Below are 19,630 nucleotides of genomic sequence, written 5' to 3'. Positions count from 1 at the left end.
AATATTTAAAAAAATAATTAAGTATATAAATTATCGTATGCCTATAAAAATCTTAAATTAGTTTAAATTTTTTTGAAAATGTTTTTGTACCTAGGTATTGAGAAAGTTATATTTTAAGTAACTATCTACAACAGTAGAAAGTTTCAATTTTCCACTGTTATTTAAACAAAATAATAAAGTAATCACATACTAGTATACTATTGTCAAACGATACGACACAGTATAACATGAATATTGAATTGTGAGTACACTTTTTATTCGTACATCTAATAGCGTTTTCCACCACACTGCACCGACTGCACTGTTGGCGTCTGGTGCACATAATGTATGTTCCATCTGGAATACTGGTGCGCACTGGTTGACATTTTTTATGTTTCACCTCACTACACTCGGCCAGTTTTTTGCTCTGAGTGCATTGATAGTTGCACGAGCTCCAGTCGACGGTGGGCTTTATCATTTTCCTGATAAGTACCAAAGTACCCATCAAATATTTTACTATCCTTATATATCGGTGATAAGTATTGATTTTATGTTCCATCTACACTTGCACCAGCCTACACCCAGGGGCCAGGACGATTATCAGTGACCTATATCAGTGCAACTTAGGTGCAACAGTGCGGTATGGTGGAAAACGCTATAAGTTAACCTAACATTTGATCACTTGAATCTTCGCCATCCAAATAATTATTACAGTTAAAATAAAATACCGAAAAGGAACGGTGTTTTTCATGATAATACTTATCCATCATCCGGTCATTCCAGAGTCCAGACTAGTTACATTCCAGGAAAATGCAACCAACCTGTTGTAGGAAAACATATTTACGTAGAATTACTTTAAGACGTAGATTGACTGTTTCTTTATTTTGATTACATAATTTTTTGGAAATATCAATTGTTTCCAAAAAAGTTTTTTAAAAAAAGACTATTGTAACGATATATTAGGAACCTTATATTAATTTTTCACGCTTTTTTACCCAACAAATAACACATTTATTGACATTTATAGAAAAAAAAATTGAAAAATCAGTAACTGAAAATGTCCGTAAAGAGCTCAAAACAAGTCAAAATAGTTTGAAAATTGTATGGTGTATAGAAAATACTAATATAAACATTACCTACGATAATTATATGTATAGATTATTCAGTTGTATAGTTAGACGATTATTACATAATTTACCTAAATAGATAATAATAGTAATAATCGTACAATAAATGTAATAATAATAATAATAATAATATATATCAGCTTACGTATTACACTCTTACTGTATGTATATTGTATGTACCTATATTAAAACAACACTCCTCACTATTCGACACTAATTAGTAATTGTTAAAATATATCTAAATAGATAAAAATAATAATAATTGGTTTTATGTGATTTATATTTTGTTTATTTTTCGTCTTCATGGAAATTAGCATAATTTTGTTCCAAATTTTTCGGCGATGTATATACCTGCAACCAGTGGCGTCATTTGGGGGGGGGGCAAGGTGGGCATTTGCCCCTGTCTGATTTTAAAAGCAGCCCTATGGGCCGGTGTCCAGTTGTTGCCGTTTTACCATTATTATATTTTATTAGTGCAAAAACGTGCCTATAATAATGTTATAATAATATTTTTAGTCAAACATTTGCTGTCTGGGAATTTTATAATATTTTCAGAAAATATTATAGTATGTACTAAGAAATTATTGTCACAATGATACATTTTTACTAATTGATAGTTGGAATATATTTAGACGTATGCGAGGAGTGAGGACGTACACATTGTATGTATGGGTATGTATTTATGTATGTTTGTTTGTGTGAGTGTGTTTTGTGAAGGAAAATGAACAGTTAGTATCATAATCTCGTATAGTTTAATTTCTAAAATCTAAAATGATTACAAATTCTAAAAACAACAACCGATTGACGCTCTTATTATTTATCATTGATCACGGACTTCATAACTTGCGACAGTCGTGTATGATTCAACTATTATGCGTATTGTGTTAATTTAGTTGAGTACCTAAATTAAAATTAATTTTTTTCGTGACGCATGTTTACATTAATCTTTTAATTTGGGCAAAATATGATCTAAAAAAAATAGATGGGTGGTTAGGTGGTGCGACTAAAAATATAAAATTACCGCAAACTGCTCGAAAAGTATCGAAAATAATTTCTAGCATGTTAATAAACAGACAAAACTTGAGCTGGTAAGCAAGCAATAAAAAAAAATATATTATAATTTAAGATAATATTAATTTGTAAACATATCATATACTTATAAAAGATATATATATATATATATACTTATATACTTATATACTTATAATGAATCAGGTAAAATTGATTTATAGATAATGCAGTTAATAGATTTTCAAAAATAAAAAAAAGAAGATATCTTAATAAACTACTTATATTTTTGCGGTTTTTTTACCCATTCGGGCCGGTCTAAACCTTTGCCCCCCTCTATTGAAAACTGAAATGACGCCACTGCCTGCAACTAATAGTGTTAAAATCAGTATGACTCACATTTAATGGAATTTAAGAAGGTGTAAGTCCACGATTATTAATTATTAATTGGTCAAGGAAACTAAAGTATAAATACTTAAATATATAACTGACTGATAAAAATGACGTTCAGTTAATCAGTATTGAAGCAATTTAATTTTTAAGTTCCTATTGTTCTATATTAAATAATATACCGACATTTTTATCTTATTAGTTAGACTATTAGTTTGATAACAATTCTAGGTACTGCGCTTATATTTTTCGAACTTCGATATCAGTTGTATTTTTATTTTTCTACCACTCTATTATAAAACTAACGGTTTTTGTACATGTTTATAGTGTTTTATTTTACAATTATTGATATACTTTATATTGTGTTTTGACGTTTTTATTTTTTCAGAAATAGAAATATTATAAACACGCAGTGCTTTAACTGTAAGTAATACCACCCAAATAACTAAGGTTGGTTGAGAAATGTACTAAGTACACTATAATATAACAGAAGCTAGGTTAATAAGTGGATTTTTAAAACTTTTTTACTAGCTTTTTTTTAATGTATAAAAATTTTCCTCTTAACTGCATAATATTACAATCAATAATAAAATTTCTGATAAGTATACTGTCACTATAGGCAACTTGTTAGACAGGCAGTCCACAGTCCGTTATGTATTTTATAAATAAAAGTTTTTCTCTCTCTCTCTTATGTGTTAATTTTCTAAATTTCTAATTGACTTAAACTTGTCCAGATGAAATTATTCTCAATTATATTAAATTATTTTTAAATTTTGACAGGAGATTCGGTTATTATTTTAGATTTCGAGCGGGACGATACATGTATTGATTTTACAATGATGTGTGTTTTATTTATTTTCTGTCGTGCTTTGATTTTTTGCAACAGTATCTTGTTCGATGGGAAAGTTAATCTAGTTGGTTTAGTTGGTCTAGTCAGGGTGTACCAAGACGTGTTTATTTATTTTTAACAGACAATTTTTTTATAACAATCTCAAAATGTTTAAACACGCACCAATAGCAAAATTAACTTTATTTTTTCAAATGGTAACTACTTTATTTTTTAATGGATTCTGTTAAAGCTTTTTTTTCTGAAAATGTTGATAGTCAAATCATCAATTTTGGTTCGCCAGTTTATTAACTATGGTCCTCTAAAATTTAGTAAAATATGCATTAATACTTTTAATTGAAATAATTGGTAGGTATAGGTTTAATTTACAAGAGCTAAATAATTTTTTCTTAACTAACTTTTATAACTTGAAATTTGAACCAGAAGTTCCTTATATTGGTAGGTATCGCATGCAAAGTATGAATTTAGCAGTTGAAATTCTTTTAGAATTATTTAATATAATTGTGATTTGAAATAAACTATTTGCAAGATATTTAGATAAATAGTCAATCTCATTATATAGGTTTGTACCTAACTTAGTCATACTTTTAATCTGATTTAATTACAGGTTTCCAATATTATTATAACGAGAATCAAATAATATAAGGTATTACCTTAGCCACCCAATAAAGAATCCAAATTAATGCTACTGTAAGATAAGTATGAAAGAAATTTATGATAGGAAAAGTCCAAAATAAAATGTAAATGTCCAAAACTAAAAAATATGAAGGGTTATGCATTTCAACTCCTAAATTCATGCTTTGCATGCGATACCTACCAATATAGGGAACTTATATGGTTCAAATTTCAAGATTATCCCACTACGAGAAGAGCACCACAAAACATTACACTTTTTTCATTACACATTTTTTTTAACACCCATACATACCTAAGAGTGCTATTGCTATACCAGTTATTTCAATTAAAAGTACTGATACATATTTTACTAAACTTTAGAGGACCATAGTTAATAAACTAGCGAACTAAAATTGATGATTTGACTAACAAAATTGTCAGAAAAAAAAGCTTTACCGGAATCCATAAAAATATAGAAGTTATCATTTGAAAAGTTGATTTTGCTATTGGTACACCTGCGTGATTCAAAATTTTGAAATTGTTATAAAAAATTGCCTGTTAAAAATAAAGAAACACGTCTTTTTTCGTTTTAACGAAATTCTATGTCATCGATCCATAATCGTTACAAAACCCCGCGTACAATGACATAAGATACACACTGTATAATGTATATATATATATTTAACACTGACTAAGATATCTTAGTCCATGACATTTAATAATGAATTCAACAATTTGAATATAGGCATTTTTTATAACGGGCAATAAGTACATGGGTCAGCTATATGACAGCTATACGGTCTACAAATATGATATCTATAGACTATAATAAAATATCAAAGGCCTAAAACTGATGACCCTGAGAACTTGATGCGTACTTGCGTACCTGTATTAACATAATTTATCATATTTAAATTAATGTAGAACATTTTATATCTCATATACGATATACAAATCCTAACCCTATATATCGTACTTATATAGTATATATTATGTCACTGAATTACTTGTGAGCCGGAATAAACAGTTGCTAAAATACCACCAGGTATTAAACCGATACAAAATCCATAATAAGTGTAATTCAAGTAATCATATATCTGTAATTATAACACAACATAATTCGATTTGATAAATATAAAATTAGATATTTTAGAATTTCCTTTATACACCCAGTGATATATATTCAGTGAAATGTAAACATTTTGAAAAATACTATATTTTTGTATAAGGTCTCAGTCGATAGTATTAATTCTTTTCGAAAAAAATGTCTCTATTTACCTATAAACACGAGAAAAACTCTAGCATATCCTCTGTTCCAATAAATAGTTTTCAACCGGATAAGCCTATCAATGAATCTGAACGTTGTTCTGGTAATTGGATTAGAGGTGAAAAATAGAAATCTACTGGTCAGTGGTCACGGTGTCTTCGAGCTCCATACCATACATTTTCACGCTTTTTTACCAAACTAATAACATATTTATTGACATTTATAAAAAAAAAACCTAAACAAATTGGTAACTATCAAAATGTCTGTAAACAGCTCAAAACAAGTCAAAATATTTTAAAAATTGGATGGTGTATAGAAAATACTAATTATACCTATAAATATTTAGTTAAAATTGCATGTATTGTAATTTGTTTTAGAGTAACACTAAAAACCATAATCGTTTATGTCAAAAACTAATTTTGTGTAAAATTGTCTTTAATTTTATTTTTATTTTCCTTGCTCTTTTGAAAATTACTGGAAATTTTAACCTTCCCAATGCACCAACTAGATTTACTTTACCATCAAACAAGATACTAAAGTTTAAAATCGAAGCATTATTTTGATAACTTAGGGTGTACATAGACACAAAAAATTAAAAAAACACACACCATTGTAAAATCAATACTTTTATCGCTCCGATCATAATCTAAAAATTACCCGCAGAGCAGAAAGAATTCATAGATTATTTTAATTTAAAATTTACTAAAAATATTACATTAAACACTCGTTTTTTTATTGATGTTTAAAACATGTGTTTTAAACGTTTAAAACAAAATCAATATTATGTTTTATTTTTGATGGTTTAAACGTGTTTTAAACAAACTTTTCAAAAAAATGTTTAAACATAACAACCCTGCTCCTTAGATAGAATACTATTAGATAAAAAATTCCAAGTCACAACGGACCTGGTTTTTACATTTTCACTATATGAAATGAAATACTAGATAATAATAAAATTACTATGAATCAAATTAATTAGCAAATGAAAAACAAAAAAAAATTCTTGATCCGGTTAGGTTAGTTTAGGTTATAATTTTTACGGCACTTTTACTGGCACAAACATTCATTTTTCTATATATAGATTATTCAATTGTATAATTACATGATTATTTTATCATTTATTATTCAATATCTAAATAGATAATAATACTAATAATCGTACATACAATAAATCTAATAATAATAATATATAATATTATGTAGCTAAATAAATCAAATCAGCTTACGCCTTACACTGCTTTTATTTATTTTTCAACATTGTAAATACCTGTATTTTATAATTGATCAAAACAAAGCAGTTAATTGTGTTAAAAATCAGAGCAGCTCACATTTAACTGAATTTTTTTAATCCACGGGCATTTAATTGGTCGAGGGAAACGCTTAAACGCCGTGCAGGATCATCTAGTATAAAAAATATAATAATAATTGTTTGTTTTTTAAGGAAAGTAATCCTTTGTATGTAGTAACTAGTAAGTCCACATATCTTTGACTTAAAAAAAAATGTAATAAGTCGTTAGGATTTAAGAACAGCAGGAAAATTAACGTCAAACACAAATCATTAACCACGCATATTATAATATAATAATTAAATCATATTAATGAAAATGCGTTTTTGATAAGTATCTATAGATATGATAATAATATTTGCATATAGTATAATAATTTATAATGATCGACCTTGTTGTTGAATAAATAAAATACTACCAACTAAGACATTTTTATGGTAGGTATACCATAAAAATATATATATATATATATATATCAGGCTCCTAAAAAACAAAACATTATTCCCGGAAGTGCAGTTAATCAGAATTGAAACAATTTAATAGTTGAGTTTCTATTGGTGCTATATATATCAAAATTGTTATCTTATTAATTATACTATCAAATCGATGATAACTCTAGGTATTGCATTCATTTTTTCGAACTTCGATGTGAGTTGCATTTAAATTTTTCTACCACTCGATTAAAAACCTATAGGTAGGTATAGTACATTTTCATAGTATTTTATTTTACATTTATTGATATGCTTCATAGTGTGTTTTGACGTACAAAAGATTATTTTTTTTCTCTTTTCAGAATTAGAAATCTTATAAACACGCAGCGCGTTAATTGTAAGTAATACCATTCAAATTACCAAGTGAACTTTTAAAAGCTTTTTTACTATAGACTTAAATATAAATTTTCTAATTGGTTGTATAACTTTTTCACATAAAATTATTGTCAATTATATTAAATTAATTTTTGAATTTGAGATTAGGTTATTATTTGAGATTCTGAGCGACGAAAATGTTATGTTTTTTACTTTTTTTATTTTTGTATCCATCATCATCAATGATTCATCACCTTTCAGTATCTTGTTCGTTGGGAAAATGAATCTAGTTGGTGCATTGTGGATAAAATTGTTTATATTAGCATTTTCTTTACACCATACAATTTTCAAACTATTTTGACTTGTTTTGAGCTGTTTACGGACATTTTCAGTTCCCAATTTTTTTGGTTTTTTTCCTAAAAATGTCAATAAAAAAGTTATTTGTCCGACCAAAAAGCGTGAAAACGTTTAATTGAAGGCTCCTGATGTATTATTACAATAGCAGTTGAAAAATATCAAAAATACAATTTTTTTTATAAGCATTTAAAGTTCGATTTCTAAAAAATGTTTTTATATTTAAAATGTATAAATTATTTTTAGTAATTAAAAATTTAAAAATGGTCAACTTGTAAAGCTAAAGTTTGAAAATTTAATCCAAGGTTTCTCATAAATTGTTATGATAGAAACTGAGAAATAATATTGATACAAAGTCAAGGTTTTTTCGAAGTATTCAAATTTTGACAAAATTCATCATTTCCTTGAAAATATGCAAATTTATTTGTAGTTGAAAATGTATAAAATATACAATTTTTTATCTAAGAATTGAAAAATTAAAGCTTCTCACAAATAGTCAATATACTATAACCAAAAAATCTAAAAAAAAAGTACATAGACAACGTTTTTTTAATAGAAATTTTAAGGTCAAGTTTTTCAAACGAAAAATAACGAATTAGTGTAATACAAAAATATTATTCGTGGGTACCTACAACTTTTATAAAGTATTATTAATATTTCTACAAACAATGACATTTTAAAATAAAACTTTTTTGGCAATCATGAATTTAATCTACTTTAATACAAATAGCTATTACTAAAATAAATTACTTTAATCACCAAAATATCAAAAATTATAGCGACTTATAGTAATTTGTATATAACAGTCATCTATCAGAATAGTTTTGTGTATGCAATGGTTTTATATCATTAATTCAAAATTTAACTCGTTCATTACAGTGACTACTATAGAAAACTACTGTACAGCAGAGTGTTACCCACTTATTATTTTATTTGATACTTATATTTTAACAGGATATTATGACCAGAGTCATTTTTATTGTAGTTTATAGTAATGTCAAATGTGTAATGTAAATGTTATAATCTAACAGAATTAATATTCATAACTCAGTTTTTACTTTTTTTTTAGTCATCGCAGCTGGTTTTTATTACAACGGTAGACAACTGATTTGTTGTAATTCGTGGAGGATGGAGTTCGAGGACATCGCGAACAGTAGATTAAATTGTCCACCTCAAATCCAACCACCGGATCAAACGTCATCAAGGTTCATCGACAGGTTTATCCGTTTAAAAACTAGATATTGAAATAGAGGATTTTTAATTGTTTTGCTCACGTTTATAGGTAAATCATAAAATCATTTGATAAAAATGTACCCCACTAACTACAGTCTAAAGGCTTATAAAATATAATATTTCATAAAATATACACTGTATCTTGTGCAGAGAGGCTGCAGTTGTAAAAAATGTTGTTAAATTTCAACTAACGTCACCATGTAAATTTACCCATGATATGTAAGTTAATTAATTTTGCATATAAAAGTAGGTAAATTTATCACAAGTATTGAAGTACATAATATTCACGCTCATTTCTGTGTAAATTTCGACTGAAAGTGTTATGTAAATATACAGGGGTTATCAAAATAAATTCATTCTGTGTGTAAAATGTTAGTAAATTTGTTACAACTACATATGTTAATGATATTTGTATAAATTTTTGTGTACATTTCAACTAGAAGTGCCATTAAATTTACACAGGTAATCAATGTAAATAATTTATACGTAAAAACATTAGTAAATTTATCATAACTATATATATAAGTAAATAATGTTTACATACACTTCTGTGTTAATTTTAACTTCTGAAATACAGTGAAACCTCACCTAACAAAACCTATAAATAGCGGACACTTCCAAATAGTGGACTAAATGACAGCATCCTAGTGTCCGATATTTAGAAGTTTTACTGTATATGCTACGTAATACATAATATTCAGGCTTGATTATATGCGTCGGAGGGTTTGATTTTTTTCGCGAATTTGGCATATTCGACGACGAGAGTTTTTTCGGAAATCGTCGGGACGGCAAAACGGTTTAAGAGTCATAGATTTGACTTCAATCCTCAAATCGATAGGTAGGTAGGTAGGTAAGGCGGCAGTACGGATGACCGCTGCAGGTGGAAGGTTCGATTTTGGCCGCCGGTATTTCGTTTTTTTCTTTTGTTATTTACCTTTCGTTATTTTATAAATTTCAACCAATATTAGTTGTTAAATTTACAAAATAGTATGGATAAATTTCAACTTTAAAAGAATGTAAATTTACAAGTTGTATGTTGTAAATTTACACACATGGTGTTATTAATGTGTGTTGCCACACATTTTGTGTAAATTTTCACATAACATTTTTACAGTGTGGATAAACTTTATATGTTTAGGTTTTAGGTAAATCGTTCTCTTTGAACAAAAAATACTCTATAAAATCCAAACTCTATATGTTTTATAAACCTAGGTACATAAACAAGTTACTAATTTGTTACATATATAAAAGTGATGAAAATGATTATTATATAGTTAAAATCTATAATTGTATTTATGTATATTATATTGCTGTATTAGTATATTGTGAATTCAAAATTAGTCATAGAAAATATGTAAAATGATTGTCTTATATAGGTTTAACCATTCAATGGGTTCAAAATCAATTATTTACGATAAGTTTATTTGAATCTCATAAAGGATTAAATAGCGTAAGTGCCTATATTATATCAAATAATATACTTTTTAAAATTTAATATTTTCAGCTGACTTACTGCTCAGCATATCAAACAATTGTAAAATAACTTATTTAACATTAATGTTATACAGGTTCGTTATATTAGTTATGGGACGTGTATCGGATATATACCGGGTGGTGTCTTAGCCACCGTTTTTTCAGCTCACAGGTAATAAAGTGATATCAATTCAATAATAATATCATATTATACATTAAAAAAAAATAATAATACTAGGATAATAGGGCTAGGATTTATAACATCATACAATATTTATAATGAATATAATTTTATAATAATATTAATTTGAAAATGTTAAATATTGTCAGTTCCTAGTCCTGGCAATACATTTACCGGATATCATGTACAATCTTTTTCAAAATTCGAAAATATGTAAAATAACAATATGATATGATACCTCCAAGTACTTAGTACTTACCGTATACACTTAGATGTAAGACGATTATTTTTGAACATCGAAAACTATATTTCAATGTCAGTTATGCAAACATTAACATATTAATGTATATTTCCTAGCCCTACCAAATCTGAAAATTATTATAATGCAGTGTAATTTTATTCATTTATGTTCAGAGTTTTCGGAATTTCGTTCATCATATCGTTCATATTGCATATTATGGAAGCTATGAATTACTTGAAAGCGTATCTGCATATTTTATCACTTTTTTGTATAGGAATGACCCTGGTAATAATAATATTCTTTAATCATATGCACTTTAATTTCACAGGACAGAGTTATAATATAGATTATTATTATTATTGTCCTAGGCCATAGCGATGTTGGCATCTCACAGGATTTATACATTTTGGGTTCCACTGAATAAAAAGTCATTACGTCATCTTCCAATAATATTGTGGATGATGATAATTAATTATTTAATACAAATAGATTATGGATTTGACTACATACGTGAACCAATAAGTAAACTATACTTAAATCGTCAAACTGAAAGATGAAATAGATAATAATCACTTAAATCGCTATTAATATACTTTATTAGGTATTGTTGTGATACCATGGTTTGTTTTGTGGTTGATCGTGGTCAGTGGAGTTCGTTCTCAGATCCTGAATCGTGGTCTTTTATTGTTCAGACTATTTAGAGGTTCAAACACTCTTTCTACTGGAACCCATGTTGTTTCCATAAGACGGCCAACCATATCGGACATTCCTTGGAAGTCGTTTTGTACTTCAATGCCCTTCATAGCGCTTATTTTATCATATATGTGTTATGCTAATTTAGTTCTTTTATACCGTTCATATGATTCATTTCAATATTTTGTACGTATTTTTTTTAATTTACATTAGTACTTTACGATGTATTTTATTTCCAATTTAGCAAAATCTTCATACAATATTTTACTTATACAAATATTTGTCAAAATAGTTACAAACCGATCAGTCCTTGAATGGACACATAACCATTTTGTTGTTACTCGCCTTTGTCATGGTCGAATTAATTCCGGAAATAACAGTGTGCTTTTCTGTCACCAACGTCAGAAAGATTTTTAGTTGCTTGTTTTTCGTTTCAATGGGCATAATATATTATCTGGAAGCTTTTCCGGACAACATTTTTTTGTTTTTAGACAACAAGAAATTCGTGAATTTAATTTATAATTTTATGCCATATTTTAGTATTTTCGGTAAGTATAAGAACACATAAAACGTACAAAATTAATAACCATTTTTTATAGTGTTATAATCTATATTGTTCATAGGTTTCGAAATTAACCATTTGGATATTGCACCACAGTACTCTAGTGTACTTTATGGTATGCTGATGACCATATATTACATAACTTGGTTATTTTCACCAAGTATCTTAAAATATAGTTTGATTTTTGAAGTAAATACGATTTATATAATGTAAAACGTCTTCATATTATAAAAGAAAGTTCATCATTTTTTTTTTGATAATAGAAACTTAATCAAGTCCAATTTTGTTTACTGGTGACGGTAATAAGTTTAGCGGTGGCAGCATTCTATGCCATTTTCGCTTCGGCAGAACTACAACCATGGGCTGTGGATAAACCAGTAAAAGAAAATCAACGAAATATGCAAGAAGAGGTAAATTTAACGGCTGTGTAACGGATTCATAAAATTATGTTCGAGTATCACACTAGCACAATATGCCCATAACTTAATCAAATAATCACATTATTTTTTATAATAATTTACATTATTTATTGTTGAATAATTTTTAAAATATCTTAATGTTTTTTAATTTAATTCGAAATTGACCTAACCATACCTAACCTGCACAAGTAGAAAAGTCGGTTAATTTATGTTTCAGAATATTAATATTAGTAACATGAAAAAAATTAAATTATACAATATTATAATATACAAAATAAATAATATACACACATTGTCAAGCTAAACTCAATTTTGTATCTCATTTATGTCGATTAATAATATGTATTATGCCTACGTGGCTACGTACAACATTATACTTTGCTTTAACCAAATATTTCTTTAGGTATATAATACATTTTATCACTCCAGGACAAAGGTAGTGGCATTTTTAATTTTGACGAATTTTTAAGAATTATAAACATTATAAGTATTATCAGCTTGTAAAATATAATGTGAATTAATTTTTGATATTTTTTAATTACGGTAAGAATAATTTATAAGGAATCTTGAGTTAAGTTTTCAATATTATTATTTACAAATAAAAATGTAATATTTCATAAATCATAAAAATTATTTAACAAATAACATTTTGAAAATTGAAAAACGTCTAGAAATGTTGAATTTTAAAATCTTGTAGATACGATACTTCGGTATTGACTTTTAATAATAATAATATAGTTTAATGTACAGCTATACATTAGTACTATATACTATCATATAAAATAATATTATGATATATATGAAATCTGTTTTAAACAGGGCTTGCATTTGAAAAAAAAATTCCGTTTTACGTTATTTACAATTAAAACGTTACACAATTTTTGCGTTTATCGTTATTCAGAATTAAAACGTTACACAATTTTCGCGTTTATTGTTATTCAGAATTAAAACGTTATCCAAGTTTTGAATTTATCATTATTAAGAATAAAATCGTTATTTTACCCAACATTTTCCAACAATCAAGTAAATAATTTACTACTTAATTTTTTTCAACATCGTTACCAGAAAATTATAATTTATTATTTTATTAATATTCAATATTGGTATAAATGGTATTCTATATACCAAACACCTATGTATTTTATATAATTACGTTGGTACCTATACTATACCAATTATTATTTAATATTTTAATTTAATAAATTACCTAGGAATTATATAAAATCACTACACATTATATTACCTATAATAGCAAAAATAAAACCATTAATTATTATTGTTTTAAATGTATTATACATTTATACATTATACCTAATTGATCATCAATCATTATTATTTATTTATAGTTTTATAAGTGTTAGAATTATATAGTCATTTTTACAACATTTCATATTATGTAAATATCATTTAAAATTAGATAGTAATTTATGTTTTACACATTAATTGCACTGATTAGTTTGACATATACCTGAAATGTACATGAAATACATTACCTGAAATGTATTTATACCTTGCTACAATTGCCTAATAAATTATAGAAATATTGAGTATAGACTATAATATTATAGTATTCCTATTACTATATACACAAATATTGGAATAAATACTAACACCAATATGTAAGTAAATAGTAATGTATTCAAGTATATATATGATACTACCCATGATAGCGTTTTTGTTTTAATATTTAGCTAGGTAATATAAATAAAACGGATGTTTTAATAACAGTATACTAAGAGGATCGCAGTAGTACAGACTACAGAGTAGACAAAGTACAGTCGTACAGAGTGAACAGTGAATACAAAATAAGTCTATACTCTATACTTCTACAGCGCAATTATCGGGGCATTATTAATCATTATTATTATACTAGGTATTAGCTATTGACAATTCAGTTTAAAAGTTATCAATAACTCCAAAAAAATGCGGGTAGGTAATGTCCCAGATACGGAATATAATATAATCAATTCTTAGATTTTTTTCTAAGACAAAAATAAATAGCATGAAATAAAATATATTTCTACGAAACCAATATATCTTAAATACCTTTAAATAAATGGATTTTAAATTTTCAAATAATTTTGTTTTGCGTTATTTTTCGTAATGATATTCAATAAATTACGTTTTGCGATATTTTTTGTTTAATGATATATTATATATATTGTTAATCGTTATGTTTTGTTTTGCGGTATTTAATTATTTTTGATTATCGTTTTCCGTTATAATTACGTTTACAAATTTCAATCGTTATTTGTCAAATATAACGTTATAATCATATCGTTATTATAACGTTTGCAAGCCCTGGTTTTAAACAAAATTAGTTCTACTTAGCGTATAACTGATAGAAATAAAAATGACTAATTGCATTCAAATATTAAGTAGGTACCTAGTAAAATATCCTTAAAATATAATGTCAGATTACACTTTAACGTTGAACATGAGTTTATATCACATACATTATAGTGACCTATAAATGCAGATGTAGGGAAATACTAAGCACTTTTTATCAGTGGCGTATTTAGAAATTTGTCATGGGGAGGGTTCAGATAATTTTCAGAAAACAGCGCTGCCACCACACCACCCAATTACTCTTTATTAAATAAATAAACCATATTTATAAGACGATTTAAAATTGTTGAGTTTTTAATTATTAAATATTAATATTATGTACAAAACAAATTAAAAAAAGCTGGTAAGTGGATGTCACTCTGCTGTACAGTAGGTTACAAGTGGATAAATGTATAATAGATTGTATTAAATTTGAATTCAATGATATAATATCATTGTATTAGAAAAACGATTCAGAGCGGAGACGGTTCGTCAGTTTGGATATTTTATATTGTTATTATTTATTATAACCTGTAAGTTGAATTAATATTGAAATTTTTTTTATTATTCGTTTCTATGATGATAAACAAAGCGTTAGTAATTAAAATCTCATTTTTAGTGGTTTTTTGTAATTTGTTGGTGGTTTTTCCGTGGCATTAAATAACTATTAAGAAAATCAAAAAATGACCTGCTTAAAGTACCATCTTGATCCAATTTTCTAAAATACTATGTATTGAAATCGAAGCACTCCTTCTTTTAGAAATTGTGTATACAGGATAAAAAAAATAAAACAATAATCACCATTGTAAAACTATTAGCTTTATCGCTCCTCTCAGAATCTTATATAGTTTGATATTTATGTTATAAGTTATAAGTTATGAGTTATAACATAACTTTTAAACTATATTAGAGTTATAACTTTTCTAAAAATATTTCCTGAAATACATTATTTTATTAATTGTTGATCTTAGATAACTTTTCAACCTTTTTAAGGTTAAAAAAGATCTCTGTGGAATGGCCGTAGATACTGGCAATGTACAAAACTACAAAATATTTGAATTAAAAAATGAACTCAGTATTTTTCAAACATTTTAGGTACCAAACTGATGACAAAAAAAATCACGATATACTAATTAAAAATGTTGATAACTGAGACTTCGAAAATTTTATGATTTTTACCTAATCGTGAATCAGCCTAATCAGGCATCATCGTATTGTTTCGTACCCGTAGATATTTTGTAGTGGGGACAAGAGGATTACACGCAAGTATGCGTCATATGACAAGTGACAGTAATGGTCCAATTACTTATAATAAGTTATTGTTGTGAGTAGGTACAACGGTTATCATCGATATACCTTGAGGTCGAACAATATCGAATTTATTACTTATAGCTTCTGGTCTTTGTAATTGATAAGTATTATTATGACAAGTGCCGCAAACACCTTCAGTGAGGCGAACTGCGCGAACCTTGCTAATGGGAATTATAAAATACTTAAGTTAAACCTAACTTAAGTTTACGGTACTTCCTGAATTGATCTGAAAAATGTAATATCTTTTACCCTAGGGCATAAAAATCCTAATTGTTGCGGTATCTACCGACTAGGTATAACACATAAACACACAAACACTTTCCAAAACTACCCACATTTGAGGAGTGATATCGCATCAATGGATTAATGAAAAATGAAAATGAAAATGTAATAATTAATAAAAAAAAAATAGCCTTATTAATTTATGAAATTAAAAGTATAGGTTACCATATTAAAATCCAAAGTTGATAGTGTTTTTCCTCATAAATATAAGGGTAAAAAATATAAAAAAATTATACAATTCTAGTACAGTGTAAATCTATAATTTTGAAAAAAAAAAATTGAAAAAAGTCAATACTTTTTGAGATAATGAGTGTTTTACGCTTAGTGAATCACTCTGTAGATAGTTATTAATATGGGAATTTGGTCACTGCTGTATATTTGTGGGATGACTTGCCATCTAAGTTGATGCGAGAACGATGTGTTTGAAAAAGTTAGATCAATAACGGAGAACCTACCGTTTCCTGGGTTAAATCTTGTGGGATGACCATTGTTGAGGATAATAATTATATAATTATTATATTGTTATTATCTAATACTTTTCCTATGATTTTCCCTCTGTTATCTGTTTTGTCTGAACCCCATAGCTCACTATGGCAGTTAAAGTCACCGGTTTTAAACTTATAACAAAAAATGGTGATGGCAGTTGTTTGAATATATTGTCAATGTCTTCGAGAAATAAATCTGTCTGATTTGGAATATAGATATTGCATAATGTGGTTATTGTGTTATGGGTTAAAAAGGTTGCGGCAACTGCTTCCAAATTTGTTGTAAGAGGGATTTCTTTACTGGGAATTGATGCTTCAATGAACATGGAAACTCCGCCAGATGCCCGGACTATAGTCAGTGCGATTTTTGTTGTAACACTTATAACCATGAATGTGAGGAGTATGCTTTTTTGTGAAATTTGTCTCTTGTAAACAAAAAATGTTAAGAATATATTCCCGGATAATAAGTTCATTGCGTTTTTTAAATAACCGATTAAGGTTCCATTGAATTATATTTCTATCTTGATTATTCATTATGATATTTTGTGTGAGTTTATTGAGGAGTAGTTGCTTTGTGATTGGTTACTGTAGTGAAAGGGATTGGAATAAAAAGTTTAATAGTTTGGTGAGCTTGGATTTTATATATCTATCGTTTATCAATGGTTTGACTTATTCAGTAATTTTTGGAAGTGTGAGGATGTCTACACTGACTTCCTCGCACAGAGAATGGATATTGATGGATTTATTAGTGAAGTTCACCATTATGTATAAGTATTGAGAATATAATATAATATAATATAATTTCTGTATTATTTGAAAAAAAACTTTCGGCTGGTTTGAGTCCATTATTAAGTTTTGTGTGAATATTTTCGAGTGAGCTGCTTTTTTTAAGTTTTTTGGATGAAAAGTTAATAATTTCTTGAGAGCAGTATTTTGTTGGTTTTTATTTTTTACCTACTTAAATTTAGTATTACGTTCGAACACGATGACATTAAAATAAATCACAATTTTTAAATTAATTTCATAAGTGTTATGTCAGTAAAAGAAATGGATGTCTCACGGACTTCATCTTGTGAAAATAATCTAAAGCAAGCTCTGAATTCAAATGGATGCGAACCAACTAAATTTAGAAATGACTCTCACTCAGTAAAAATACTAGAAGATTTACAATGTCTACACCAGTATGTTGACAGTGATTTTACCTCCATTCAAAATAAATATCACTTGCACATTTTTGTTTTTAGGAATGAAGTTTTATGTGATTTGAAGCAGATGATGGTAAAATTGTTATTGGGCATACAAATGTTTTAATAGCAGCTAGTCCATATTTCCGTTCAATGTTTAGTAATTTTAATGAAAGTAATAAAGATCTTATTTATATAAGAGAATTAGATTCCACCATTTTACAACTATTAGTAGATTATATTTATACCGGAGAAATAATGGTCACAAATGAAAATGTACAGGTATAATAAAATATTTGATTTAATATATATATACAAACAACATATAATTTTATGTGAATTATTGTTCATTCCTAAGGTGTTGTTACAAGCTGCAAATGTATAACAATTAGATTATGTAAATGGTGCATGTGCTGAGTTTTTACAAAAACAACTAGATCTTTCAAATTGTCTTGTAATCAAAGCATTAGCCGACTTACACAACTGTACGGAATTGTTGTCAAGAACTGAATCATAATATAGTCATACAACACTTTTTGTATGATAAACATAATTTAATTCTGTATAATATCAATCAGTAATTAATTATAAAAATAATGATTAATATTTTCAGAGAAGTGGTTAAGGATATGATTTTCTATCTTTACCTTCTGAAGATTTATTGAAGCTTATTTCCTGTAATGATTTTGCTGTTCCATTCGAAGAAAAAGTAAGCAAACTTAACTACATTATTGGTTATTTGTGTTTTAATATTTTGAAAAATCAACTTAAAAAAGGTGGGAAAGTGGGTATCGCTCTATTGTACAGTAGGTTACAATAGTAAGTCACTGTATAATGTATGGTATACAATTTGAATTTAATGATATAATATCATTATATATGAAAAACGATTCTGAGCGGAAACTGTTTGTCAGTCTAGGATATTTTATATTATATTTATATTGTCATTATTATTTACGGTACCTAAATAATATTTTTTAATTACAGCAAAATAACTAAAATTGTCATCGTTCAAACTTTTTGACCAAACGAAATAACTTTTACTGACAATTATACAAAAAAAAATTGTATGACTAAGTTTTAAAAGGTTCTTAATATACTAATATTTCTAATTATTTAATTACTAAATTAATCTCCGTTGCTCCATCATTCGTGTTTATCCTTACTTAGCTTAACAGTGTTATACCTATGTCCTATACCTAACCTACCTATGCAAGTTACCCTTTTTTTGTAGGTTTTTCCTAATAATGTTAAAAAGTAGTAAGTAAGTACCTTACTGGGTATTTTATTTTTTTGACCTCCACGACACACCCTCTACTACTGAGTATTGAGCAACAATTAAATCCAGTTTGTTTCTAGATATCAAAGTTAATAATTATTGAAGTATTTTTTTAGCTTCAAACATGTTTACAGATATACAAAACAAACAACAATAAACATCATTATAAAATAAATACATTCATTGCTACGTTCAAAGTCTAAAATTAATTTGTGAAAAGTGTGATAATTATATACTACCTACCTAACTATTAAAATATATATCGATATTGATTAAAATA

At 27.0% G+C, this 19,630-nt stretch overlaps 2 protein-coding genes across 4 annotated transcripts; both read left to right on the top strand.

Moving 5' to 3' along the window:
• Positions 1-7,104: 7,104 nt before the first annotated feature.
• Positions 7,105-12,791, top strand: LOC132945475 (probable vesicular glutamate transporter eat-4). Of its 3 annotated transcripts, none has more exons than XM_061015232.1 (11): positions 7,105-7,213; positions 7,313-7,347; positions 8,749-8,884; positions 10,289-10,362; positions 10,481-10,557; positions 10,981-11,092; positions 11,176-11,329; positions 11,409-11,686; positions 11,793-12,048; positions 12,124-12,251; positions 12,326-12,791. In XM_061015232.1, the coding sequence occupies exons 6-11, from the start codon at positions 11,024-11,026 to the stop codon at positions 12,491-12,493; spliced, it is 1,053 nt and encodes a 350-aa protein (XP_060871215.1). In that variant the 5' UTR covers positions 7,105-7,213; positions 7,313-7,347; positions 8,749-8,884; positions 10,289-10,362; positions 10,481-10,557; positions 10,981-11,023; the 3' UTR covers positions 12,494-12,791. The 3 variants fall into 3 exon arrangements, with proteins under 3 accessions (XP_060871215.1, XP_060871214.1, XP_060871213.1); XM_061015231.1 differs by having other exon boundaries at positions 8,749-8,961; XM_061015230.1 differs by lacking the exons at positions 7,105-7,213; positions 7,313-7,347; positions 8,749-8,884 and adding an exon at positions 9,048-9,131.
• A 2,802-nt stretch (positions 12,792-15,593) lies between these two features.
• LOC132944261 (kelch-like protein 38) lies at positions 15,594-19,095 on the top strand. Its single transcript, XM_061013513.1, is given in 5 exon segments — positions 15,594-18,068; positions 18,132-18,148; positions 18,151-18,353; positions 18,430-18,609; positions 18,685-19,095. Coding segments are annotated over 4 exon segments (396 nt in total). The 5' UTR covers positions 15,594-17,919; the 3' UTR covers positions 18,457-18,609; positions 18,685-19,095.
• Positions 19,096-19,630: the final 535 nt, after the last annotated feature.

This window comes from Metopolophium dirhodum, chromosome 5 (assembly GCF_019925205.1).
Source record: "Metopolophium dirhodum isolate CAU chromosome 5, ASM1992520v1, whole genome shotgun sequence".
Taxonomy (NCBI): Eukaryota; Metazoa; Arthropoda; class Insecta; order Hemiptera; family Aphididae; genus Metopolophium; species Metopolophium dirhodum.
This window is presented reverse-complemented; position numbering and strand designations above follow the sequence as displayed.

Coding starts and splice junctions, on each gene's coding strand:
- LOC132945475 (XM_061015230.1), top strand. Junction 10,558..10,980: donor ACCGTTTTTTCAGCTCACAG/GTAATAAAGTGA, acceptor ATTTATGTTCAG/AGTTTTCGGAATTTCGTTCA. Junction 12,252..12,325: donor AATATAGTTTGATTTTTGAA/GTAAATACGATT, acceptor TTTTGATAATAG/AAACTTAATCAAGTCCAATT.